The 24,586-nt window shown below is 40.8% G+C and overlaps 1 protein-coding gene and 1 long non-coding RNA gene across 5 annotated transcripts; one reads left to right on the top strand and one right to left on the bottom strand.

Annotated features, from left to right (window-relative positions):
• Positions 1–1,228: 1,228 nt before the first annotated feature.
• LOC120533506 (gastrula zinc finger protein XlCGF57.1-like) lies at positions 1,229–16,938 on the top strand. 4 transcript variants are annotated; one of them, XM_039760424.1, is made up of 3 exons: positions 1,229–1,304; positions 9,608–10,072; positions 14,430–16,938. In XM_039760424.1, exons 2-3 carry the CDS (start codon positions 9,646–9,648, stop codon positions 15,914–15,916), a joined length of 1,914 nt encoding a protein of 637 aa, XP_039616358.1. In that variant the 5' UTR covers positions 1,229–1,304; positions 9,608–9,645; the 3' UTR covers positions 15,917–16,938. The 4 variants fall into 4 exon arrangements, with proteins under 4 accessions (XP_039616358.1, XP_039616355.1, XP_039616357.1 ...); XM_039760421.1 differs by having other exon boundaries at positions 14,427–16,938; XM_039760423.1 differs by lacking the exon at positions 1,229–1,304 and adding an exon at positions 5,886–5,961 and having other exon boundaries at positions 14,427–16,938.
• Positions 2,818–5,736, bottom strand: LOC120533563. Its single transcript, XR_005634535.1, has 3 exons — positions 5,383–5,736; positions 3,265–3,623; positions 2,818–3,049 (listed from the first exon to the last, which is right to left on the bottom strand). It is a non-coding gene; the product is annotated as an uncharacterized LOC120533563 (long non-coding RNA).
• Positions 16,939–24,586: the final 7,648 nt, after the last annotated feature.

Below are 24,586 nucleotides of genomic sequence, written 5' to 3'. Positions count from 1 at the left end.
CTGGGCCAAATCCTGACTGATGGCAGCCCATTCTTGTATAATCAATGCTTGGAGTTTCTCAGAATTGGTGGGTTTTTGTTTGTCCACCTGTCTCTTGAGGATTGACCACAATATCTCAATGGGATTAAGATCTGGGGAGTTTCCTGGCCACTGACCCAAAGTTTTCTCTGAGACACTTAGTTCTTACTTTTGCCATATGCCCTGGTGCTCCATCATGCTGGATTGTTCAGTGTTGGTCACCAAACTGTTCTTGGATGGTTGGGAGAAGTTGCTCTCAGATGATGTTTTGGTACCATCTGTGTTCTTAGGCACCACCAGTTTAGAGCTTGCTCAGGAATGGCAGCAGGCAGGTGTGAGCGAGGTGAAGACTTTTGGTGGATGGCCTGATGGGTGTCAAGAAGGGCAGCAAAGAAGCCAAGAAAAACATCAGGGTCAGAAAACATCAGTCCTGCGTCAGGTCAACGGTAAAGCATCCTGAGACCATTCATATGTGAGGTTGCCTCTCAGCTCAGGGAGTGCAGGGCACACTCACAATTTTTGCCTAAGAACACAGCCATGAATAAAGAATGGGACCAAAACAGAGAGCAACTTCTTCCAACTATCCAAGAACAGTTTGGTGACCAAAAATGCCTTTTCCAGCATGATGGAGCACCGGGCCATAAGGATTTGACCTAAAAGTTGATGGATAGCCTGCCGGGGCTAATTGCAGAGGTCTTGTAAAAGAAAGAAGGGCCAACAATGCAAATATTGACTCTTTGCATAAACCATATAGTACTAGTGTGTTGTACCGTGTTAGCCATTATGAACGTAGTGAAAAGTCCAGCAAAATGACCCCTTTTATTGGCAAACTAAAAAGATTACAATATGCACGCTTTCGAGGCAACTCGGGCCCCTTCTTCAGGCCATTTGTAATAAACTATAATAAACGTTATGTAATTCTAATTTAAAGCCTAGTAAGTGCTTGTTTTTCTACTTCAGTATACCATAGAAACATCTGACAAAAATATCTAAAAACACCGAAGCAGCAAACATTGTGAAAACCAACACTTGAGATATTCTCAAACCTTTTGGCCACAGCTGGAAATCCGCAGCCGCTCCTCCTCCAGTCTCACCGCCGCGTATTTCTTTCTGTTGTGACCAATTAGACTTTACTATGAGGATGGCGCAGCCAATCAGCAAAAAGCTCGCCTTTCTTCGGGCGACAGGGCGGGGCGCATGACGTCACAATGTGGAACCAACAAACTTCCCCAGTCCGTGTGGATGCGGTGCATTGTACAGAAAACCTTAGCACCGAGGAGCAGGCGGTGAGTAAACGAAGTTAGCTTGTTTATTTTGAAAAATGGAGGCGGATTTTCCTTACCGAGTGGCATTTTCGTCTCCATCGTCCTTCTTTTCTCTTTATGTCGAGTGCTGATCGAATCCGCGTGTTCTCCCTGCTCGTTTCGTTCGTCTTTTTGCATTTTCAGTCCACACTTGTCACGTTTATCCTTCCGATTTTTCTGTGTCCTCGTTCGTGTCCGGTTGGTGATGTGGAAGAGCGATTTGGTTTTATCATGAAAATAAAAAGAATACGAAATGTCCTCGGGCGTGTGGCGCGTTACTCGTAACACACTTCCATCACAATAATACCATTCCTGGCTAACCTGATTGTTTGTATAATTTTATTTTGTGAGTATAATTTTACTTTGTGATGTGTAATGTGGTGAAGCTTCAACGTTACCTCCCTACTCGACAAACCCAGTGTTTACGTCCATCATCCACTCGGGGGAACGTTCACGTGAAATGCAGAGAATATCGTCAGTCCCACGGCACACGTGTCTCCGTTTCAGCCTCTGACCACCCGCTAGTCTCCACTGGTTTACGGAAAAGTCGCTCCTCACATTTCACCCCCTCCACATTTCTCCCTTACCATATTTCGCCTTCCACAATTTGCCCCATGTAGATAATGAGAACACTGACACACACTTTGTCAAGACTTTACAATAACGAGGTTCTTGCTGTGAGTTGTGGTTTTAGAATACTGAGCTTCAAAAGTTTTGACTCTCCATTTATCAGGAGTATTCAATTCTTTTCCTTTAATTTTGTTCATATATATATATATATATATATATATATATATATATATATACAAGCTGCATTTTCAGTTAAAGACAATGCAAGTTTTATTGAAAATCCATCCATCTATTACCCAACCCGCTATATCCAAACTACAGGGTCTCAGGGGTCTGCTGGATCCAATCCCAGCCAACACAGGGCGCGAGGCAGGAAACAAACCCCGGGCAGGGCTTTATTGAAAATGTGACACGTAAATAATGATAATCAGTAAGACCCTTATTGTTGTAGACTATGACTGTAAGTGAACAGTAAAGTCTTGATCAGGATGCTCAGTTTCCAAGATGTTTTATCCTGTGGGATTACCGGCGAGTCCAGCAAAGTGCCATTTGTAGACACTGTTGATGCAAGAGGAGGCTCTGCTCACATCTATCAGTTCTAGTTGTGTTAATACACGAGGTGATTGGACCAGCACAAATGAAACTAAACACTTAGTATTGTCACTACCAAAAACAAAATGTTATTAATAATTATTCAGTATAAATTGTACAGCCATTTCAAGAAATATTTACAATTAACAATAATGATGGGTCAGTTGAACTGAAAGAATAATTAATCTTCTTTGTGCATTCCAACAAAACAGGGGAATATACTGAAGCAGGGCTTGTATTGTTTGCATGTAATGTTCAAAGAAGTAAAATGCACTTATAAAAATTAAAGAAAAAAATGCAGATGGAATGAATTGGCTAAAACAGATACAGAGACCATTTCAAACATGCAGGACTTTATTATTGACATCAATAGTTAAATCAAATCTCCACAACTCGTCAGTCAGTTCAGCACTCAGAAATCCAAAAGGCCAAAGACCAGTAAAGCCAGTGACACGTTTATCAGAGGAGGCGCTGAGATGGAATCCCAAGTTGAAAAGTCTCAGTGATGCTGTCTGTCTTTGTACTCCCAACAGTTGAAGCTCAAGTGTGTCAAGCTCTTCACTCACCTTAAAAAGAAAAAAAAAAAAAACTTTCAACAATACTAAAAGTGTATTAATGCGTATTTTAAATTTCACTTTAAACATATATTTACATTTATATCTATTTAGTTTAGATTCTGGTTTAAATCCACTACCAGTAAAATGGTATTCTGATTAACAGACGAATGGTGCTGAAAAGAAAAGACTTTCTACCCCCCAACACCACATGACGTCCCACTCACCGTCTGCTGGTCCATCAATGATCAGACCTTCTGCCTCTGCTAGAGAAATCCTCTCAACTGTTCCTCGAGCTTTATTAAGAACCGATGACAGACACAGAAACAGAGAGGACGTCACTCACAGAGACACTTTCTGTACTCAGAGACTCACTGAAGCCAAATGAGCCTCCGGCATCAGCACATCCAGAATGACGTGAACTCTGTGGATCTTCACAAAGTGCCTACAGCTCTTCACAGCACTTCATCAGGTAGTTGTAGAGGCCATCTGTCAGCTCCTCATCTTCTACTGTATAGAGGTCATTACCCGGTGACCTTTAGGATCATTTTAATGCATTTGGATGACACCTTTGAGATACAACAGCCTGTTGGACAAGAAAATGCAAGAGTTTGGTGCTCTAAAGTCATCCCAGCTCTCTGCTACTAGATAGATTACAATAATAAAGTTTAACTTGTTATCTGAACTAAGTTAACAGCAAGTGATCATCTGCTCCATGGCCCTTTATGATGAACTCCAACAGTTTTTCATGTTGAGTCCTCCTGGAGGCCCTGCTGATATCTGCAGCCTCATAAACCTGAGCTCCTTGTTCTCCAGTCAGCTGCCCCACAGCCAGCCACACAGCCAGCCTGCTGTCCTACACGGTGGACACACAAATAAATACATCAGACTGTCACATGAAGTATTTGTCTTGTGCAAGATGTCTGGTTTTGGCCTGAATACTCCTGCTTTCTCATAAAAGTAGACACTTTGGAATGGAGTTCAAACTGTGAGAATTACTCTGTGGTTCATTACAAAAACTCTTGTTCATGGTTATCTCAATAGCTTTTTTTAAAATACATCAATTATTTCAGAGTATCATGAATACCCCAATCTGGACACTACGTAAAGTAATATGCAAGTCACAGGCATGTCATCCTAAGATAAACAGGATAAATACAGTGATCTCCACTATTATTGGTACCTCTTGTAAAAATTATTAAGAAGGGTTACAAAAAAAAATCCCTGTTTGCTGAAGAAATGTCACCTTGAACTGAAAAAATTAGGAACATCTGACTTGTATACTAATTGAAAAAAAAAATGTATTCAAAGAAAAACAAAGCCCTCATTAAGAAATAAATATTTTTAAAATTAACATTTTTATAAGGGGTGTCATTAATAGTGGAGGGCACGTTAAATGAATGCCACAATTAAAAGTATGCCACACATGAAGAAAAATAAATATCCGCATCTTTAAAAGAGTGACAGTAAAATCAAAGGGTCCTTACTGGTCAGATAAAGAGCAGACTGAGAGAGAATAAGAGATAAAGAACTGAACTCCTACACAATCGAAACACAAATGTCAAGTCACATAAAGCCTACAGTTCATATTCAAACACCATCAACGTGTCTACTCCACAGTCTACTGAACCAGCAGGGATGTCCTAGGAAAAGAAGGAAAGAAAAATAAAAAGACACGTGAAAGTCAAACACTACGAGTGAATTAAGAGTTTAAGAAATGGATGTTAATGTAAAATCCGGTAAATTACAATTTCCAGAAGATATTCTTGTAGCAAGTTGGCTGAAAGGAAAAAAAATCTAAATGTCACTTGTAATTAAACTGAAAGGCTCTGTGAACATCGCGACTGTCAGTCTGACTCACGTATAATTTAGTGGCGCACTGCCCACTGCAGGAAAGTCTTCAACAGTTTAGAAATGGCAGGCATCATCAGCACAAAACTACCATGAAATTCTATTAAAATTGACGGTACAAAAACATGGCAGATTATTTGGTATTACAATTCAGACACATTACTCCAAGATAAGGAGCTAAACTGAAAAAAATGTAATATCGTGATCAGGCGTTTCCTAGATGTTTGTAAAAGTTTTTTTGTTTTCCATGCGCAGTCGAGGAGTTCATGTGAAACTTGCATTGTAAAATATTAATTATATGTATAATTATACAGTTGCCGGTACCGCCGACTACCGGTCCACTTCAAACCTGAATTAAAATCAATTACGACAGCGAAAATGATGATTAATACAAACGTAAAGGTTTACGGTACAAGCATAACCATGCAACACAAAGATTAAAAATACGAAAAATACTGCACATTTCAAACGTTTTCATTTCGAAGCACACTTACTTCCATTGTCAAAAATACGAGCAATCAGTTTCGTCGCCACGTCTTCTTTTGACTAATGGAGTTTCATCGCCGCAGCTTCTTATTTTTGCCTCCTTTCATTTAATGGAATCTCGTCGCTAGGTACAACAACAGTTTATTTAAGAAGACACTCTATAAGACGGAACTCAAAGAGGTAGGGAACACGAACTGCGAAACGTTTGGTTAAAGTTCCACTTGATAGACAACTTCAAACGGTGATAATTGGACAGTTTTTGATTGTCATAGAGTAACACCAATCTCATTCGTTGAAATTCTGAATTAGCCGATACTATCCACTTGCATTTACAGTTATCCCGCCTTCAGATCCGCCCACAATGTCTCCGGTCCGCAGCGATAATCTTCTCCTCCACTCTCTTTTTTTTCTTTTTTTTTTCTTTCGGTTTATACGTCATCAGTGAGCGCGCGGTGGTGACGAGTCCTGCAGGCGCAGCTTTGACTTCTTTGTCATTTCATTCAGTGGCCCCCTTGAGGGATCCCAGAGGGTCAGTTTCACTCGGTCGTTGTCGAGCAACACTGGGATTGAAATCAACGAGTGGGGAGGTAATGATGAACTTTCACAATGAAAAGTAAAACCCATAAGGCGGCGAAGATGTTCGTAATTATTAAGACCACTTTGACTTTTTTCTTTCAATTGCAGTTGTATGCTTAGAAAAATCGAGAGCTCATTTCACTTTCATTCAACAAAATGCCTTAGCCTTTGCACAGGGCCGTCTTAACGCGTGGGCACGCTGGGCAGTTGCCCCCCATGCTAATCTATGTATGTTGTGACTTGCTGAGTGGTCGAGTAGGTAGGGGCCACAGTGCACTGCTTTGCCCAGGGGGCCTATAATGCTGTTAAGATGGCCCAGCCTTTGCACCACTAATTTTAATTTGGATGAAATCTACCATATGAATTACACCAGCCTTCCACAGCTGAGAAATATGTCTCTCTATTATAATAAAAAAAAAATCCTGGGACGACACAAGACTTTTTCAGAGAGATACTTTCATGTCCTGCAAGACGAGATTTTGTCTTTTATTAACCGGGTGTAGTTAAATCTGTTGGCACAAAGAGTAGATGACAAAGTAGAACATCATAAAGAATTCAAAAATGTTGGTGCGATACACATGCAGCGCAGGTTAGAGATAATGGAAGTACAAACATTCAAAGTCTCAAAAAAACAGATAGTAAAGATCGCATTAGAGCAAACAAACGGAAATTATTACTCGGTGAAATAATGAAACAGTGAAAAGAGATTGAATATATTGTTCAGATTTAAACTTTAAGTCAGAGACTAGTAGATCATCTAAATCATACTGCCACCAGGGAAAAGTAATGTTCCCTCCTAATGAAGAGGCGTATCCACAAGAATGAAAAGATTTGTTGTTTGGTGAAAGTGAAATCCACATACGTGAGTGGCAGAGACACGAAGTGGCTGATGTATAGCGCAGGTCAGGGGGGTTGACAAGTGAAGCGTGCAGGGGGTGAAGCCCACTAGTTTTGCTAATTTTTAAAGCCATTTCCTTTGAGGTTGAGACACATTGTAGACAGCAAAAAAAAAAAAATACATCCGAGGGAAACTTTTTTTTCCTTCAAAGCTCCATAACTCTGTTTCCTATCATAGCCCTGGCTGACTGGAAAACTCCAAACAATTTCTTTGAAATGGTCCCATTCAGCTCGTATTCTTTAGCACGGCTCATGAGAAAACACTGTCCTGTGTGTTGCTGTTGGTGGTGAAGAAAAGTGCTTCTGTATGTCAAGGGGAAATAAAATGAAGGTGTAATTCATAACCGCCGTGTGTCACCCAAATCAACAAGTCTGAAAATGTTTGCATGGCAGTACATTTGGGGATGTAGTTGAAATATTTGAGTTACTAATGTGTAACAATTTAGTTACTTCATCAAAGAGTCAGTTAGTGCGTTTTTGCTTATTAAAGTGACACTTGAATGCAGTTGCATGTGTTAGTAGACAACAATAAATCTTTGCTTTTTAACGGCACTTTACAATGTCAGGTTGTTAAAAACAGAGCCAAAGTAGACTTGTGTTGACTCGACAGCTTTATAGAGAGCAGAGTACAGAACAGATTGTGTAAAAATGTCATTGACTGAGGTACTGTTGTTACTTGGGGAAGGTCTGTACAGATCACGCCACACACACACAGTGTAAGGACAGAAAATGTTACATCTACAGTGGGTGTAGAAAAGAATCCCCCCTTTTGAAATATTCCTATTTTTTTGCTTTACACCCTTAAATGAAAACACACAAACCAATATTTCTTCCCAGCTTTACTTCCTCAATGCCACCTCTAACATCCAAGTGAAAAATATCACAGCTACAGTTCAGAAGAATTATAAAAAATCAAAAACAAGACCTACTGGGATGAATAAAGGACCCCCCAATGTCAATGTCATTTTGCTGAACCCCCCTGTGCTTTAATGACAGCCTTGAGTCTGTTGATTCTTCTCTATCAGCTTTGCACATTTAGATTGAGCCCACTCAATATTTGTCCCCCACTCTTCTTTACAGTTTAATTGTTCAAGTTCGGTCACATCGGATGGTGAGCGTTGGTGGTCTGCTATCTTCAGATCTTTCCACTGATTTTCAGTGTTATTTAGGTATGAGCTCAGACTGGCCACACCAGGACATTCACTTTTTTCTCCTTCAGCCACCATGTGGTCCATTTTGCTTTGTTCTTTGTGTCGTTGGGGTGTTGAAAGGTGAACATTCTGTCCATCTTCAACTTTCTGGCAGAGGGTAGAAGGTTTTCCTCAAGAATTTGACGTTACTTTGCCCCATCCATTTTTCCTTCTACCCTAACGAGTTCCCCAGGCCCCCCACAACAGGATGCTGCCCCCTCCATGCTTTACTGTTGTTATGGTGTGTTGTGGATGGTGAGCTGCAATGGTGGACCGTTTGGTGTTGAGGCCAAATAGTTTGATTTTGTTCTCATCTGACCAGAAGACTTTTTTTTCCACTTGGCATCTGAATCTTCAAGGTGCATTCTGGCAAAGCTCAGACGAGCCTTAATGTGGCCTTTCTTGAGAAGTGTGACCCTCCTGAACAAGCCACAATTGTGGAGCGCTTGTGAAATTGTTGTCCCATGCACATCATTAATGACCACTCTGTGCCATCAAATCCTGTAACTCCTTCAAAGTGGCCATTGGCCTCTTGGTAGCCTCTCTTACCAGTTTCCTCCTTGCTCTTCCATCCATTCTGGAGGATCCAGGGAGGGTCCTAGTTGTACCAAAAACATGCCACGTCTTTATGATGGACTTTACTGAGCTCCTTGGGATTGATGAAGCCTTTGAGATGTTTTTTGTCTCCATCTCCTGCCTCGTGTCTGTCCTCAACTCTGTCCCTGAGATCTTTTGAAAGTGGCTGACCACCCATAGTCAGTTGGTTGCTGTCAGTTGCTCTACGAAGCAAGAGAATGAATGGACCAGGAACAGCTTCACTAATCGCACTCATTACAACTGATCACAGGTGGAAGGAAGCCAGGAATCGCAATGGATATGGTGGGCACTGACAGCTGATGGAGTTTAGGAGAGGATGGGGGTCCTTTATTAATCTCAGGATTTCTTGTTTTTGATTTTTTTTAAATTCTTCTGAACTGTAGCTGTGATATTTTTCACTTGGATGTTACAGATTGCATTGAGTAAGTAAAGCTGGGAAAATATTGGTTTGTGTGTTTTCATTTCAAAGGAAATGGACGATTTCAAAGGGGGGCTTCTTTTTTATACCCACTGTATATACACTTATTACAGTTAAGTATTTGGACAGTGATAACAGTTCTCATAATTGTAGCTCTGTGCACCACCACAATGGATTTGAAGTGAAGAAATGATTACATTATTGAAGGTGTAGGCTTTCAGCATTAATTCCTCCTCATTCGTGGCTGAGGCGCCTGTCCTTCCATATTGGCACTCACAGTAGGTGCCTGTCACATTAATATACAAATAACACATACAAATAGCGATGCATAGTCTGTTTGGGTAATTTGTTGAATTCAACTGGCATGACCCGCTCAAAACTGAGAGATGAAATTAAATCCAAATGGCACTTTGGTTTGGATTCAAAGGGTGTACTGTTTCAAAATTCCTGTATATTTTTTTTTTACTGTGGTTTGGTGTCTCTAAACTGTCTGACCTGACTTTTTGTAGGGGATATTTTGGACTCAATTTTGTTTATCTGCTGTTCTTTCCACAGAGTGTAGCAAGATGAGTCTAACACTTCCTTGAACTTGCATGGATGTGACAGAGGCGATGTACCAGTCTGACATGAATGCGATGGAGAAAAGGATCGTAAATATTAAGGAGGAGGAGGACTGTGAATGGGAATACGCCTATCATCAACGGAAAAGTCTGTGCATTAAAAATGAGGATTGTGAACAGGGGGCAGTGGGCATTAAGGAAGAGGCTGAGGAGAAGCCTGTCGTCAGTGGGATACAGAAACAAGTCAAGGAGGAAGACCTTCAGTCAGAGTCCGTCCATTTGTCTGGATGTAGAGATGGAGGTGTAAGTGGATCAGTCTCCCCTCAGGGTAAAATAAATCCCATTCAGGAGCATTCTGTCAGCAAGAAGTCTGATATTTGTTCTAATGCAAAGACCATTGAGGAAACATCATGGAGAGCACCAGGAGGCCAGTCATCATCTACGAGTCAGTCTGGAGAAAGTAAGTGGAGACCAAAAAGTCAACAGACAGGGTTGAAATTTCAGCTTTTGTGGGTATAATGTTTGAATGTCAAATTTGTTAGAATTAGGGTTTTATTGTGAGCTGTCCTGTAAAAAGTTTTTACTGAGAATATTTCTGTTTTTGGTTTTTTTTTGTTTTTTTTGTCACAGTGATTCTGACTATCACGTTACTTTTTGATGTCATCATAAATTTAATATTTACTGTTGCGTCACAATGCCTTCTTTGTTTTCCTGTGAGCACCACTCTTTCAGAGCGCAGACGTTGAGTGTCTCCTAGGCAGTCTGTCCCAGAATCCACCGGAATGAGCAACTACTTTTATGCCATCAGAATGACAAGATAAAGGTCACCCTTCATGTCCCATCACTGTTGAGTTTGGTGGATGGCTCTGGTTAGTGTGCAGACTTTCATTTTTGGTACTTTTCTATTATCGTGACACAAAGCGCCCCTGGCTTTTATTTTAATGCATTCCCATAGAGTCACATGACAGTTAATTCCTGTGTTTACCTCATGATAATGACAACCCACAGGAATTACTTGCAGCCTATTGGTCAGTGCAGGACTAAAGCAATACTTCATCATGAGAACGTATCAAAATAAAAGCCAAGTGCACTTTCCGTCACGATAATAGAAAAGTACCCAATTTTTAATTGTTGCCTCCCTGGTTTATGAATCGTAGTTTCTGTTTTAGGCTCTCAGATTCGGGCTGGTGATTCTATTTTTGATAACACGCCAGTTTGATTTTGATTTGTGTCTGACTATGCTCACCTTGTTTAAAAATACACTGTTTCTGTTTCACCTAATATTTTCTCACCTTTGTTAAAAGATTTTCAAATTCGGTATGTCACAATACCAGAATGTTTGCATTTAATATCAATAGCAGTAAAAGTTCATGATACTTGATACCTGTACGATACCAGAGCAAAAATAGAAATCCCATTCAATGGCTTTTTTAATTATTTTATTAAAAGTCCCTCCATTACTTAAATGATCGATATTGTGCCTTTGCTGTTTGAATAAAACATTGTAAGAGGACATTAGAGGGTCCGCTCAAGTTGGATGGTTTGGAAACAAACTCCGAGAGGTGAGTTGGTGTGGACATGTGCAGAGGAGAGATGCTGGGTATATTGGGAGAAGGATGCTAAGGATAGAGCTGCTAGAGAAGAGGAAAAGAGGAAGGCCTAAGAGAAGGTTTATGGATGTGGTGATGGGTGTGACAAAGCAAGATGGAGAGGACAGGAAGATATGGAAGAGGATGATCCGCTCTGGCGACCCCTAATGGGAGCAGCTGAAAGAAGAAGAACTACCAACAGTCACGGCAGCTTTATAACAGTGGTGCAGTCAACGAGTAGTTAATCAAACTATCATTTAAGTCAACTAGCATCAGCATTCATAAAAAGTAAAGTGCAATGCAAGGCATGAATTTTAATATGCGATAGACATGGGGATCCTTCTATTTTAACAGATTTTTTGGGCTTTCAACCCCGAGTTAAAAAAAAGAATGCTCCAATCCTGGAAAACCTGATTTATCTTAGCATGAGTGTATTCTAACTGGTTTCTCTCACGTTTTCTGTAGTAGCTGAGAAATACATCTTAAAGTAAATGCTAAAAAAAATCAAACCTTATTATATCTGTACTGTTAATTTAGCAAATTCCAGGAAAATGTCTGATATTTTCATTTAAACAAACTCTTTAGAGCTGTTTTTGTACCCACATGTTTTTGAAATTCAGTTTGTCGAACAGTTCCTTCCTGCCAGGTTGGTGACGTTTGCAATTATAAGATTTAAATGTGCATCATTGGCAGGTTAAAAACTTAATAGAGTAACGTTTAATGGATGAGTCAAATCTGATTCAAATTTCAAATGTCACAAACATCTCCTGTTTTACTTGTTTAAATCTGACCCTCTTTTTATGTCATATACTTATGTACACGCATTAAGATGAGTGGCTAGTGTAGTGTGGTGATGAGCTACGAGGTTTGTTTTTTCTGTAAAACAGTCCGAGAGATAGTGAGTGACGTGCTTACTGACTGGCTGGGTGGCAACACATATTTTTTATATAGATATATAACAAAACACAAAACTAACAAAACAAAACTACACTGCTCACAAAAATTAAAGGCACACTTTAAAGAAACACATTAGATACATCAGATCTCAATATGAAGTTGGATATCTATACAAATAACGACAGGGCAATGTCTTAGGAACAAAAGGATGCCAAGTCTTTTAGTGGAAATAAAAGTTTTCTGCCTACAGAGGGCTCAATTGTGTAGACACCCTAAAATCAGAGTGAAATGAAGATGTGGCAGGCTAGTCCATTTTTTCAAAAACTTAATTTCTGCAACTCAAAATGCTTTTCAGTATCTTGTGTGGCCCCCACGAGCTTGTATGCATGCTTGACAACGTCGGGGCATGCTCCTAATGAGACGACGGATGGTGTCTTGTGGCATTTCCTCCCAGTTCTGTATGAGGGCATCCCTGAGCTGTTGTACAGTCTGAGGAGCAACCTGGCGGCGCCTAATGGACCGAAACATAATGTCCCACAGATGTTCTATTGGGTTTAAGTCAGGGGATCGTGAAGGCCATTCAATTGTTTCAATTCCTTCATCCTCCAGGTACTGCCTGCATACTCTTGCCACATGAGGCCGGGCATTGTCGTGCATTAGGAGGAAACCAGGACCTACTGCACCAGCGTAGGGTCTGACAATGGGTTCAAGGATTTCATCTCGATACCTTATGGCAGTCAGAGCACCATTTCCTACGCAGTAGATGTCTGTGCGTCCCTCCATGGATATCCCTCCCCAGACCATCACTGACCCACCACCAAACCTGTCCTGTTGAACGATGTTGCAGGCAGCATATCGTTCTCCTTGTCTTCTCCAGACTCTTTCACGTCTATCACAGCTGCTCAGGGTGAACCTGCTCGCCTGTAAAAGTACAGGGCGCCAGTGGCGGACTTGCCAATTCTGGTGTTCTTGAGCAAATGCCAGTCGAACTCCACAGTGCTGGGCAGTGAGCACAGGGCCCACTACAGGATGTCTCAAGCCAAAACTAGCACGAGTGGAAAACCAGCCAAAAAAGATCAAGAGGGAGAAACTTGAAATGACCTCCACATGTAAAACCAGTCCTGTTTTGAGGGTTTTCTAATTGTTGCCACTTTAGTGCACCTGTCGTTAAGTCCATGAACACGAATACAGCTGAAAGTGATTAACAATGACCTCAGCTGCTTAACCAACCAGAAAATTATCAGACAGGTTTAATTGATTTCATGCCAGGCCCAATAAAAAAAGTGTTCCTTTAATTTTTGTGAGCAGTGTATAAATATAATCAAATTGTATGACTGTACACTTTTTCCGAGATAATGGATTTGGATCGTGTGTGTTTTGTTTTTTTCTAGAATTTGCTTGAATATTCTGGTTGATTTTGCGACCTCTCATCACACTAAGTATTATAGTTCGCTTGCGATACCAATTTGTTTGCACGAATCTGAGAAACACGCAGCGGACCTAGGAGAGGGGAAAGTGGGCGGGGCCCTCCTCACTCATGCGCCAGTCTCTGGTTTCCTTACCTCCGCTTAGCTAGCAAACAAGGGAACTACTTAACGGATTAAGATCAGGTTTTGTTTTTTCTGTAATTTGCTTGAATATTCTGGTTGATTTTGCGACTTCTCTCATTGTGTTAAGAATCCTAGTTCACTTACAGGAGCGATATATTCGTGCTAATCTGAGACAGAGGAGGCGGGGCCCTCCTCACTCTCATGCCAGCCTCCGATCAAGTTGCTCTACCTCTCTCAACATGTTGGAGTGCACTTTGCCTCCACTTAGCTTGTAATACCTGTCTGTTCAGCTAACATTACCATCTACAGCTTGTTAAGGGGTAACGTTTGACTTTTTGAGAGGGAGATCAGAGCCCCATGTGATTTAGAGCAGGGGTCACCAAGTCTGGTCCTAGGAGACCACCGTGGCTACAGATTTTTCATTCTAACCCTTTTTTTTTATTGAGTGCCATGTTTGTGCTACTAATTAACTTCTTGTGAATTAATTTGAATTGAATTGCTTTGTTAAAATTGGTTTCCCTGAATTCCTTCATCATTCCTCTTAATTTTTTTTTAAAGCCCCACTTGATCAATGATTCAAAAGACAGGTATCGTTGTAAGATACTTCCTAAGCAGATTAAAAGTATACGGTCTGGAGTAAAATGAAACATTGTAGTGGGGTTTAGGTGGTGTTTATTATTTGAACTGAAATGAGACAATTTACACGAAATGACTGCCACTTGTCATATCTGTCAACGTCATGTAATCGCTCACAATTGTGTATTTTTATGTCTTTCGGCAGATAGACTGGAGCGTCGCAGCTTGTCCTTGTGTCTACCTGTTGTGGTCTGTCCTGATGTGAAGTATCAACAGACGGCACATGGTGAAAATATAACATTGACATCTACATCAGATATTTTGACAAGATCCCCCATGCAGTTAAGTGCTCTGCCAGTTGTGCACAAAACAGAGATAGACACAATTAACACGCCACAACAAGTGAACAGTACTCCTTTGGAAGAAACGTGTGTCTTACAAGAGCAAAAGAAAAGTCTGAAATGTGCATCTAAAGACAAAGGCAATCCGTGGAACCATGTGACTCAAGGGCCTTATGTCTGTTCTGAATGTGGAAAGCAATTTTCACGAAAATCCAATCTTAAGACCCACAATAGAATTCACACTGGGGAAAAACCCCATTGCTGTTCTGAATGTGGAAAAAGATTTTCACAAAGGATCCATCTTGACAGCCACAGAATAAGTCACACTGGAGAGAAACCCTTTTGCTGTTCTGAATGTGGAAGAGGGTTTACAAGAAAGCATCGGCTCGATAGCCACATGACAATTCATACTGGAACTCAGCCATACAGCTGTGTAGAATGTGGCAAACGATTCGGTGACAGGAGAAATCTTAAAGAGCACATGAGAATTCACAATGGGGAAAATCCTCTCTGTTGTTCCGAGTGTGGTATACGATTCTCAACAAGGCGAAATCTATATAAACACGAAAGAATTCATAATGGAGGTAAACCCTATTGTTGTGGTGAATGTGGAAAAGTATTTACAAAAAGAAATGCACTTGAAACCCACAAAATAGTTCATACTGGGGAGAAACCGTATTCCTGTTGCGAATGTGGTAAACAATTCTCATTCAAGAGCACCTATAAAAGCCACATGAAAGCTCACACTGGAGAGAAGCCATTTGGCTGCTCGGAATGTGGAAAGCGATTTTCACAAAGAGGCCATCTTGAGAACCACATGGCAATTCATACAGGAGAGAAACCATATTGCTGTTGTGAATGTGGAAAGAGATTTTCAAGTAAATCCTATCTTAGGGCTCACAATAGCGTTCACACTGTAGAGAAACCCTATTGCTGCTCTGAATGTGGAAAGGGATTTTCACAAAGATGCAGACTTGAAACCCACAAAACAGTTCATACCGGAGAGAAACCATATTCCTGTTGTGAATGTGGCAAACGATTCTCTTTCAAGAGCAGCTATAGCAACCACATGACAAGTCACACTGGAGAGAAGCCATTTGGCTGCTTGGAATGTGGAAAACGATTTTCAAAAAGTAGCACCCTTAAGGCCCACAATAAAATTCACACTGGAGAGAAACCCTTTTGCTGTTCTGAGTGTGGAAAACGATTTTTACAAAAGAGTCACCTTGAGAGCCACACAATTATTCACAAGGGGGAAAAACCCTTCAGCTGTTCTGAGTGTGGAAAAAGATTTTCAAGAAAACATTGCGTTAAGAGCCACATGAGAGTTCATACTCGAGGGAAGCCGTGAACGAGTAAATTTTAGAGGAGGAAAAACTACTTAAGCCTTGACAAGTACCTTCATGTGGTGGGCTTCATTGTACAAGATCTGTACCCAATCACGTCAAGGCAAAGCTACTTTCTTAGTAAGAACATGGTCAAAAGTACTCCTCGTCACTGGCCTGCACTTCTTGCAGGATAAGAATGTGCCAAGCTCTTGTCCCCACACAAGGGCAGATGAAGGTGGTAGTGATGGTAATTAAAAATACTCAGATGAAGAGAAGACCTTCACTGTGGCAACAGTGCAGATAGACGGTGTTGCTGATCCCACCACAATGCAACAGAAAATAACATGTAGGCATACACTGAAAAAGACATTTTAAGAGGACTAGATACAATCCAGTGGTCAGCTGAACATAAAGAGGAGATGTGCTGCTGCTTTTACACCATTGACCCAGAATGTTCAGTGAAGGAATATGACAGGAGGGGCTTGCAGAAAACGGAGGGGTCGAAAAATATAATCTTGAGTACCAACTAAAGTGGGAAAAAAATTAGTAATCTCTAGTAATGCTGGGCCGTATGACCAAATTTCGATAACATGGTATTTTTCAAAATTATCCCGGTTTAACGGTATTGGATGGTATTTTTTTCCCATGCATGAGTGGATGTTAACCACATTTTCCACTGCAATTACTGGCTAAGAAATATCTATTCCACGGTCATGAGAATTGTGCATTGTACAAAAAAAAAAACAAAAACATTTTAATGTGCACACAAGTATTAATACAGGCTTGCATGGCCCTATAAAGTGATAGTTTTCAAGGGGGTGGCACTAATGAAGAGAAGGAATCACATTGCATGCAAGTTGCAGTCAAAATATCGAACGTATTTATTGAACAAATTGTGCAAAAACTTAAACTAATGTTTTGACAACATATTGTCAACCATCCAAAGAGGCATTTAGACTTAATAAAATGTCCAGAGGTGCTTGTCAAAAGTTGTATCGCACTGAAAATGTCTTAGAAAAGAAATAGTAAATATTTTTTGTCAACCAACTACACTTTGTTAATGTTAACAGTCTCTGTCCACTGACATGTTAAAGTCACTTTTTAAACTTTACCATCATTAAACTGCATAATATTTAAACTAATAAATAATAGCAATAAAATAAATAATAGTGCAACTTCCAGTAATAATACTATTACTTCAAGACTTCAAGCCCAGCTACATTACACGCAATTCACCAAATTAAAATAAAACAAGTGTAACCTGGTGATGACATCTTTACCAGCTGCACCATCATTAAGACAAATTGCATTAATAAGGACCTTGCTTCACGCTAAGCTATATACATAAACAGTAAAACTGCAACTTGCATTTATAATGTTATTTGTGGTATAGCCCTACAGAAGTGTATTAGGACCACCGTGTTAAAAAAAAGAAATACTATATGTCGAGATTAAAGTTGACATTTCCAATGTATTCTCATAGTTTATTTTGTCATTAAAGTAGAATGTTGTAAACTAAACTTCATCCTTAAATCAATGTTTAATTTACTAGATTTTCTCAAACCCCATCATAAGTTAGTGCAGCACATTAAATGCTTTATGTTAAGTGTTCCCCGACCCAGTTGTTAATCACTACGCTTCTTGAACTGACTTCCTCTGCACTAAGAGGCAGCGATCGTCACACAGAGTCACTTCATGATATTCCTGCTCTCTGAACATTTAGAATGCTAAGATAAATATTTGATATCATTTTCCTGATGAAATGCATTAAAGCAGGTATTAAACCTGCACGGTAGTGTGGCGGTAGTGCTGCTCCCTCACGGTAAGGGGTCCCCAGGTGTACGTTCAGTGTAGAGAACTTTATGGCAGGCGTGACGAGGCTCCAAAAAACTGGATGTATGAATGGGTATCGCACAGATTTAACTTAATAATTGTGTGATCTGGTGGTCTGAGACACAAACGCAGAATTCAATGGATGTTCTTCTGAGCGGGCTTTCTTTACTGCATACGTGCTGTCTGTCTGACGAATCAAATCCTCAGCTTTTATCCTTCCTTTTTCTTTCTCCATCTAACCAATCGCCATACAAAAAACGTCTTTGTAAAATTAAAACTAGTTATAAACTCGGACCACAAATTGTTCAGAATTTTAAAAAAATGTTTGTTGTACATGTTTAATTATGCCATCCATTCAGGGTTGCGCCCATCCCAGCAAGCAGGAGCAAATCATAAACAGGGAGCCAGCCCATCGCAGGGTGAATACGAGCTTTGATTTGGGAAAATGGTTCAAGGGATTAGAACATAAGTAGGCAAAGAATCAGAGAGAAGAGGTCCAATACTTCTATTTTATTTATTTAATCAATTATAATAATCAAACACATATAATGCACAGACATGCAAAACAAAACAATACTTACAGACATATAAAAAGACCCAGAGCCATCATCCCAGACCAGTAGACTGAGGGGGCCCTCTTTTCAGAGGACCAACTCATTTGCCTTCAAAATACCGGGCGGTGCGCGCAGTCCCCACGGTTGAGCCTCCGAAAAAACTGAGGGCGAAGCCTTCCCTTATATACTAATTGAGCGTCTTTGCCCAAAGCGGCTTACGTGCAAGCAGCGTATACAGAAGTGATCAGTTTCAGTACACACCCTTCCACGGGACGCGGTGTTGTTTTGCACTTGGTCCTGATGGAGACGGCACCTGGTACCAGGAGGCACACAAAAATAAGGGCTGTATACAGTAAAAGCCCCTCAAAGTGAAAAACAAGTCAGCATAACCAGACAGCACCTGATACCAGGAGGCGCACAAAAATAAGAGCTGTATAATAAAAAGCCCCTCGAAGTGAAAAACAAGTCAGCATAACCCTTTGGCCATATTCCCAGTACTTTTCCTTCTTGAAGCTGGTTTTTGCACTGAGCGACCAGCGCCCATCTGCTCTCCTGATTCTTTAGAAAAATCCTTCCATTACAATACGAGTAACAGATACACTAGCAGGGTCAATATAGCAGAACAAAACCCCACAGCCTATATGACTGTGAAAGGTTAAACTGAATCACGCCGAGTAAACCCACCAGAAAAACGTGCAAATTCAAGGCAGGGAACACCCGGGACCCCCTTGATGCGAGGCAGCAGTGCAAACTCAATGCCACTGTGCCCCCACATGATTAATACCTGCTTTAATGCATTTCATCATGAAAATGATATCAAGTATTATCTTAGCATTGTAAATGTTCAGGGAGCAGGGATATCATGACGTGAATGTGTTCTGTGTGGTGATCGCTGCCTGCGCCTCCTCTTAGTGTGGAGGAAGTCAGTTTAAGAAGCACATAGCGATTAACATGGCTGGCTTGGAGAACACTTAACACAGAGCCTTTAATGTGCTACATAATTTATGACAGAGTTTGATCAAATATAGCAAATTAAGTATTCATTTTAATATGAAGTTTAGTTTACGATGTTGTACTTCAATGACAAATTACGAGAAAATCTACATGTCGACGACATAAATGACGAGAATAAAGTAGAAATGTCGCGATTAAAGTCAGCATGTCGCACACTATTACACCGTACCCAGTATTGAAGAATAAAACAAAGTACAACTTGGCTTGCAGTATTATCCAGTGGTGTACAAACCGTATTCACACTTTTGAACATAATGGTCCACATCTGACCTTTTATAAACCAAAGTATCTCCAGACAACAGACATGGCTCCCTTTTTCGGCAAACGTTCTTCTGTGTCATCATGTTCAACTTTATCGTCTGCTGCAGGTTCAGTTTCAGAATGTTTTCTGTCCATTTTCACCAGTGAATACCTCTACTACCGCATGTACTCCGTTGTGTGCAAGTTTAGCGGTGTAGCAGTGAAAAAGGTCCCTCCTTGAATAGTTTCCCGCTGCGCCACGTTCCTAATGTTGTTTAGGCTATTTAAACCAGTGTTGCGGTATAAGAAAAATCCATATCATACCTCCCAGCACTGATCTCTAGCATATATAGTGATAATTTTGTAGACTGTCTTATCAAATAAGCCATATTTTTAGTTTACATTTTTAAAAAATAATGTATAAGACAGTTCTTTCAGGCACACGTATGATTAATCGGATCAAAGAAGACTTCTGCACATAGATGTTTAGCCACAGGCTGAAATACCAAATCGGAGCAAGTGGGAAGTAACTTGTGCATACAGTATCTCACAAAAGTGAGTACACCCCTCACATTTTTGTAAATGTTTTATTCTATCTTTTCATGGGACAACACTGAAGATATGACCCAAGTGTCAAGTAGACCTTGTACAGCTTGTATCAAAGTGTAAATTTGCTGTCCCCTCAAAATAACTCAACACACAGCCGTTAATGTCTAAAACGCTGGCAACAAAAGTGAGTACACCCCTAATCAATCAACCAACATTTATTTATATAGCACATATTCATACAAAAAATGTAGCTGAAAGTGCTTTACAAAATGAATAGAAAAATAGAAGACACAATAAAAAATAAACATAAGTCAACATTAATTAACATTGAATAAGTAAGGTCTGATGGCCAGGGTGGACAGAAAAAACAAAAAAAAAAAAACTCCAAAGGCTGGAGAAAAAAATAAAATCTGTAGGGGTTCCAGACCACGAGACCGCCCAGTCCCCTCTGGGCATTCTACCTAACATAAATGAAACAGTCCTCTTAGTATTTAGGGTTTTCATGGAAGGACCTGATGATGATGGTCACGTAGACTTCTGGCTTTCAGTCCATCAATGTTGGTGCATCAGGATGCTTTGAGTAGGTGGAGGTGGCGCAGGCCACCGGAAAAGAAACAGAAGAGAGAGTTGGGGTCAGTACGGAGCCACTATGAATAGTTATTGTGATGAATTGAACATACAGAGTATCAGTATTAAGTTAAAGTGAAGTTAGGAGAAGGCCATGTTAAAGTAATGTGTTTCAGCAGTGTTTTAAAGTTTTCCCTCCCCGGTGTCATGTGACTCATTAGTGTTACAAGGTCTCAGGTGTGTTTAAATTTGGTGTTATCGCTCTCACACTCTCATACTGGTCACTGGCAGTTCAACATGGCAAAGAACTCTCTTGAGGGTCTGAAAAAAAGAATTGTTGCTCTACATAAAGATGGCCACAGCTATAAGAAGATTGCCAACACCCTGAAACTGAGCTGCAGCACGGTGGCCAAGACCATAGAGTGACAGGTTTAACAGGACAGGTTCCACTTAGAACACGCCTCGCTATGGTTGACCAAAGAAGTTGAGTGCACGTGCTCAGCGTCATAGCTAGAGGTTGTCTTTTGAAAATAGACGTACGAGTGCTGCCAGCATTGCTAGATCCAAAGAGGACTGTTTCATTTATGTTAGGTAGAATGCCCAGAGGGGACTGGGTGGTCTCATGGTCTGGAATCCCTGCAGATTTTATTTTTTCTCCAGCCGTCTGGAGTTTTTATTTTTGTTTTTTCTGTCCCCCCTGGCCATTGAACCTTACTCTTATTCGATGTTAATTAATGTTGATTTATTTTGTTATCTTATTGTGTCTTTCATTTTTCTATTCTTTAATATGTAAAGCACTTTGAGCTACTGTTTGTATGAAAATGTGCTATAGAAATAAATGTTGTTGCTGCAGAGGGGGGTCACCCTGTCAGTGCCCAGACCATACGCCCGCCACACACGGCATCAAATTGGTCTGCATGGCTGTCGTCCCAGAAGGAAGCCTCTTCTAAAGATGATGCACAAGAAAGCCCACAAACAGTTTGCTGAAGACAAGCAGACTAAGGACATGGATTACTAGAACCATGTGCTGTGGTCTGATGAGACCAAGATAAATTTATTTGGTTCAGATGGTGTCAAACGTGTGTGGCGGCAACAAGGTGAGGAATACAAAGACAAGTGTGTCTTACTTACAGTCAAGCATGGTGGTGGGAGTGGTGTGGTTTGGGGCTACATGAGTGCTGCCGGCACTGGGGAGCCACAGTTCATTGAGGGAACCATGAATCTCAACATGTACTGTGACATACTGAAGGAGAGCGTGATCCCCTCCCTTCAGAAACTGGGCCGCAGGGTAAAGGTGCTGAACTGGCCAAGCATGTCTCCAGACCTAAACCCTATACTCAAATGGAAGATGGAGGAGCGCAAGGTCTCTAACATCCAGCAGCTCCTGTCGAAGAGAAAATTGTCGTCGCAAAGACACACCAGAGGTCTTCACCCCGAATGAAGGCTCTCAAGAGTCAAGAGGATGGGCAAACAAGTTTATTGTTTTATTGCAATAAACAACGACACGGACTCAACCCAATTTGGCCGAATCGGGCCGATCCCCGAACAGTTCAAAAATCACAGTTTATATCTCATTTCTTATCATTCCGACCTCGCTCGAAGCAGCCCATTCGCCACTTCATCTGACTCCCCTGTCCTCTGCAGCTGGCCTAATTAACTCTTTTTTAGAACCATCAATATTATTTTCTGTCAATTATCTTTTCTTTTTCTGCTTCGCTTATTTTTTAGGTCGGCTGAGAGCCAACAGGTGTTTTCCCTTCTTCCATCCTTGGGCTGTCATTGCCTCCTCATCTTCTCCCTTCCTGGGTCCTCGTGCTTAATTTTATTGGCAGCTAAAGCCAAGCTGCAATTTAAAAAAGAAATATGGCATGTGCCTTTGTTTAACCATTTGTTTAGTAGGCCTAACTTGCATTAATATTTGCACTAAAGTTAATGCTTATATATTTATTTATGCTAATACATGAATATACAAATTTTATTTTCCATACTCTGTGATGTCGTCCTGGAGAAGTGGAAGAGGATTCCAGTGGCAACCTGTGAAGCTCAAGAGAGTTAAGGCAGTGCTGGAAAATAATGGTGGCCAGCCACACACAATATTGACACTTTAAGCACAATTTGGACATTTGTCACTTAGGGGTGTTCTCACTTTTGTTGCCAGCGGTTTAAACATTAATGGCGGTGTGCTGAGTTATTTTGAGGGGACAGCAAATTTAAACTGTTATACAAGCTACACACAGACTACTTGACATTGGGTCAAAGTGTCATATCTTCAGTGTTGTCCCATGAAAAGATAGAATAGAAATGTCAGGGATGTACATGAAGGGATACTCTGGTTGGACAGGGGAGCAGAAGTCTGCCTGAGAGGAAAATATAAAACACCCCCAGCGGTCCCAGAGGTGTGTCAAGAACCACAGGACAAGATAAACTAAGGCTTACAGAAAGATGTCTTTGTCTCTGAAGATCCATCCATTTTGTGTCTCAACCATTCTATCCGAGGGCCATATCTGTCCAGAGACCGATCGACATACTGCGACTGAGAGCCACCTGGTAGCCCAAGCACACGAGATGAACTGCTTATTACTCAGGGTGTATTGGTACTATTTTTCCAATCCTTAGTTTTACTTTGCTTATATATGGGCACAATTTTTGGTACCAATTATTTAATCTATGAATAAAAAGTGTTAACTTTCTGTCCTGTCTGCTCAGGTATTTATTCTAAGTACCTGGGATGAAAGATATGAGGGGGGGAAAAAAAAGGGGAAACTGTTGAACTACAGTAGCAGTCCATGCTGACAGTGATGAGGCTGGTAAAAGAAAAAAAATAGAAGGGCTGTAGATGGCATTTGGGGCACACCATTTAAAGAGCCTGAAAGGGACAATAGGGTCACTCTAGGATCCTACCAGAACAAAGCGCCTGGCATAGTCAGCAGGATTCTGGAGTAGCCATGTAATCCACTCCATTAGTGAATACTGGTTTGTGGAGTTTGTATTGGGTAGGTAGTGGGTGCCTGGTGTGGTGGAGATTACCACAATCTTTTCTCACAAGGTTAGCAGGCTGTGGAGGACATTACTGATAAAGAAACGCACAGTAGGTATTTTTGTAATGCATTGCATTTTTTTTTATTCCAACACATGGCACATCACAGACATTAGCAGCCTTTTTCAAATCTCATACCAAATGCCATATAACGGTGACATAGCAATAGGAGGGACGCACACAGACACTCGTCCTTTTAATTAAGGTGGAAGGTTCATTGTTTGTTGTGTAGACAGAAGTAAATCGTCTTTTAGGTCCTCCTCTTCATCTTTTCCCACGTCTAGGTTGGGGTCGATGTGCTTGATCCACCTTCTCCATTCAGCTTAGTTCTGCACCTTCTCATCCACCAGACCCTTTTCCCTCCTTTTTTTTTTTTTAATGTATCTGTCCACCTTCACTTTGACCTCCCTAGTATTCTCTTCTCCCATACTTGCATTCCCATTACTCTTTTGCCCCCACATATTCCTTGTCTCTCCTTATCACATGTCCATACCACTTCGACCTGCTTTCCTGTACTTTCTTAGATATCTGCCCCACTCAGGTTAAACCTCTTTTCTAATTCTTTTTTTTTTTGGTAACTCCACACATCCATTTCAACATTCTCATTTCTGTCCTCTTTACTGCCCATGTCTCTGCTCCAAACATCATTGTTGGTCTTACCACCGTCTTTTAACCTTCACTTTAATTGTTTGATCACACAGCACTCCTGACATCTTCTGCTAACTGTTCCATTCACGTTGCACATTGCGGGCTATCTCTGCCTCTTTGCCCCTAACTCTACCACTGATCCTAACCTATCCACTCTTTTGAATAGCTTTCACTGCAGGCTAACCTCTAGACCCTGATCATCATCATACCTCCTATATTCTGTCTAATTCATATAAGATCTTCTCCATTCT

The sequence above is a fragment of the Polypterus senegalus genome, chromosome 8 (assembly GCF_016835505.1).
Source record: "Polypterus senegalus isolate Bchr_013 chromosome 8, ASM1683550v1, whole genome shotgun sequence".
In the NCBI taxonomy this organism is placed as follows: domain Eukaryota; kingdom Metazoa; phylum Chordata; class Cladistia; order Polypteriformes; family Polypteridae; genus Polypterus; species Polypterus senegalus.
The sequence above is the reverse complement of the archived record's forward strand: the minus strand, read 5'-3'. Positions and strand labels throughout refer to the sequence as shown.

Bases quoted from the DNA above. Each gene is read 5' to 3' on its own strand.
- LOC120533506 (XM_039760421.1), top strand. From the start codon at position 9,646: ATGGATGTGACAGAGGCGATGTACCAGTCTGACATGAATGCGATGGAG. The intron at 10,073-14,426 runs GTAAGTGGAGAC...TATGTCTTTCGG, and splicing joins TACGAGTCAGTCTGGAGAAA to CAGATAGACTGGAGCGTCGC.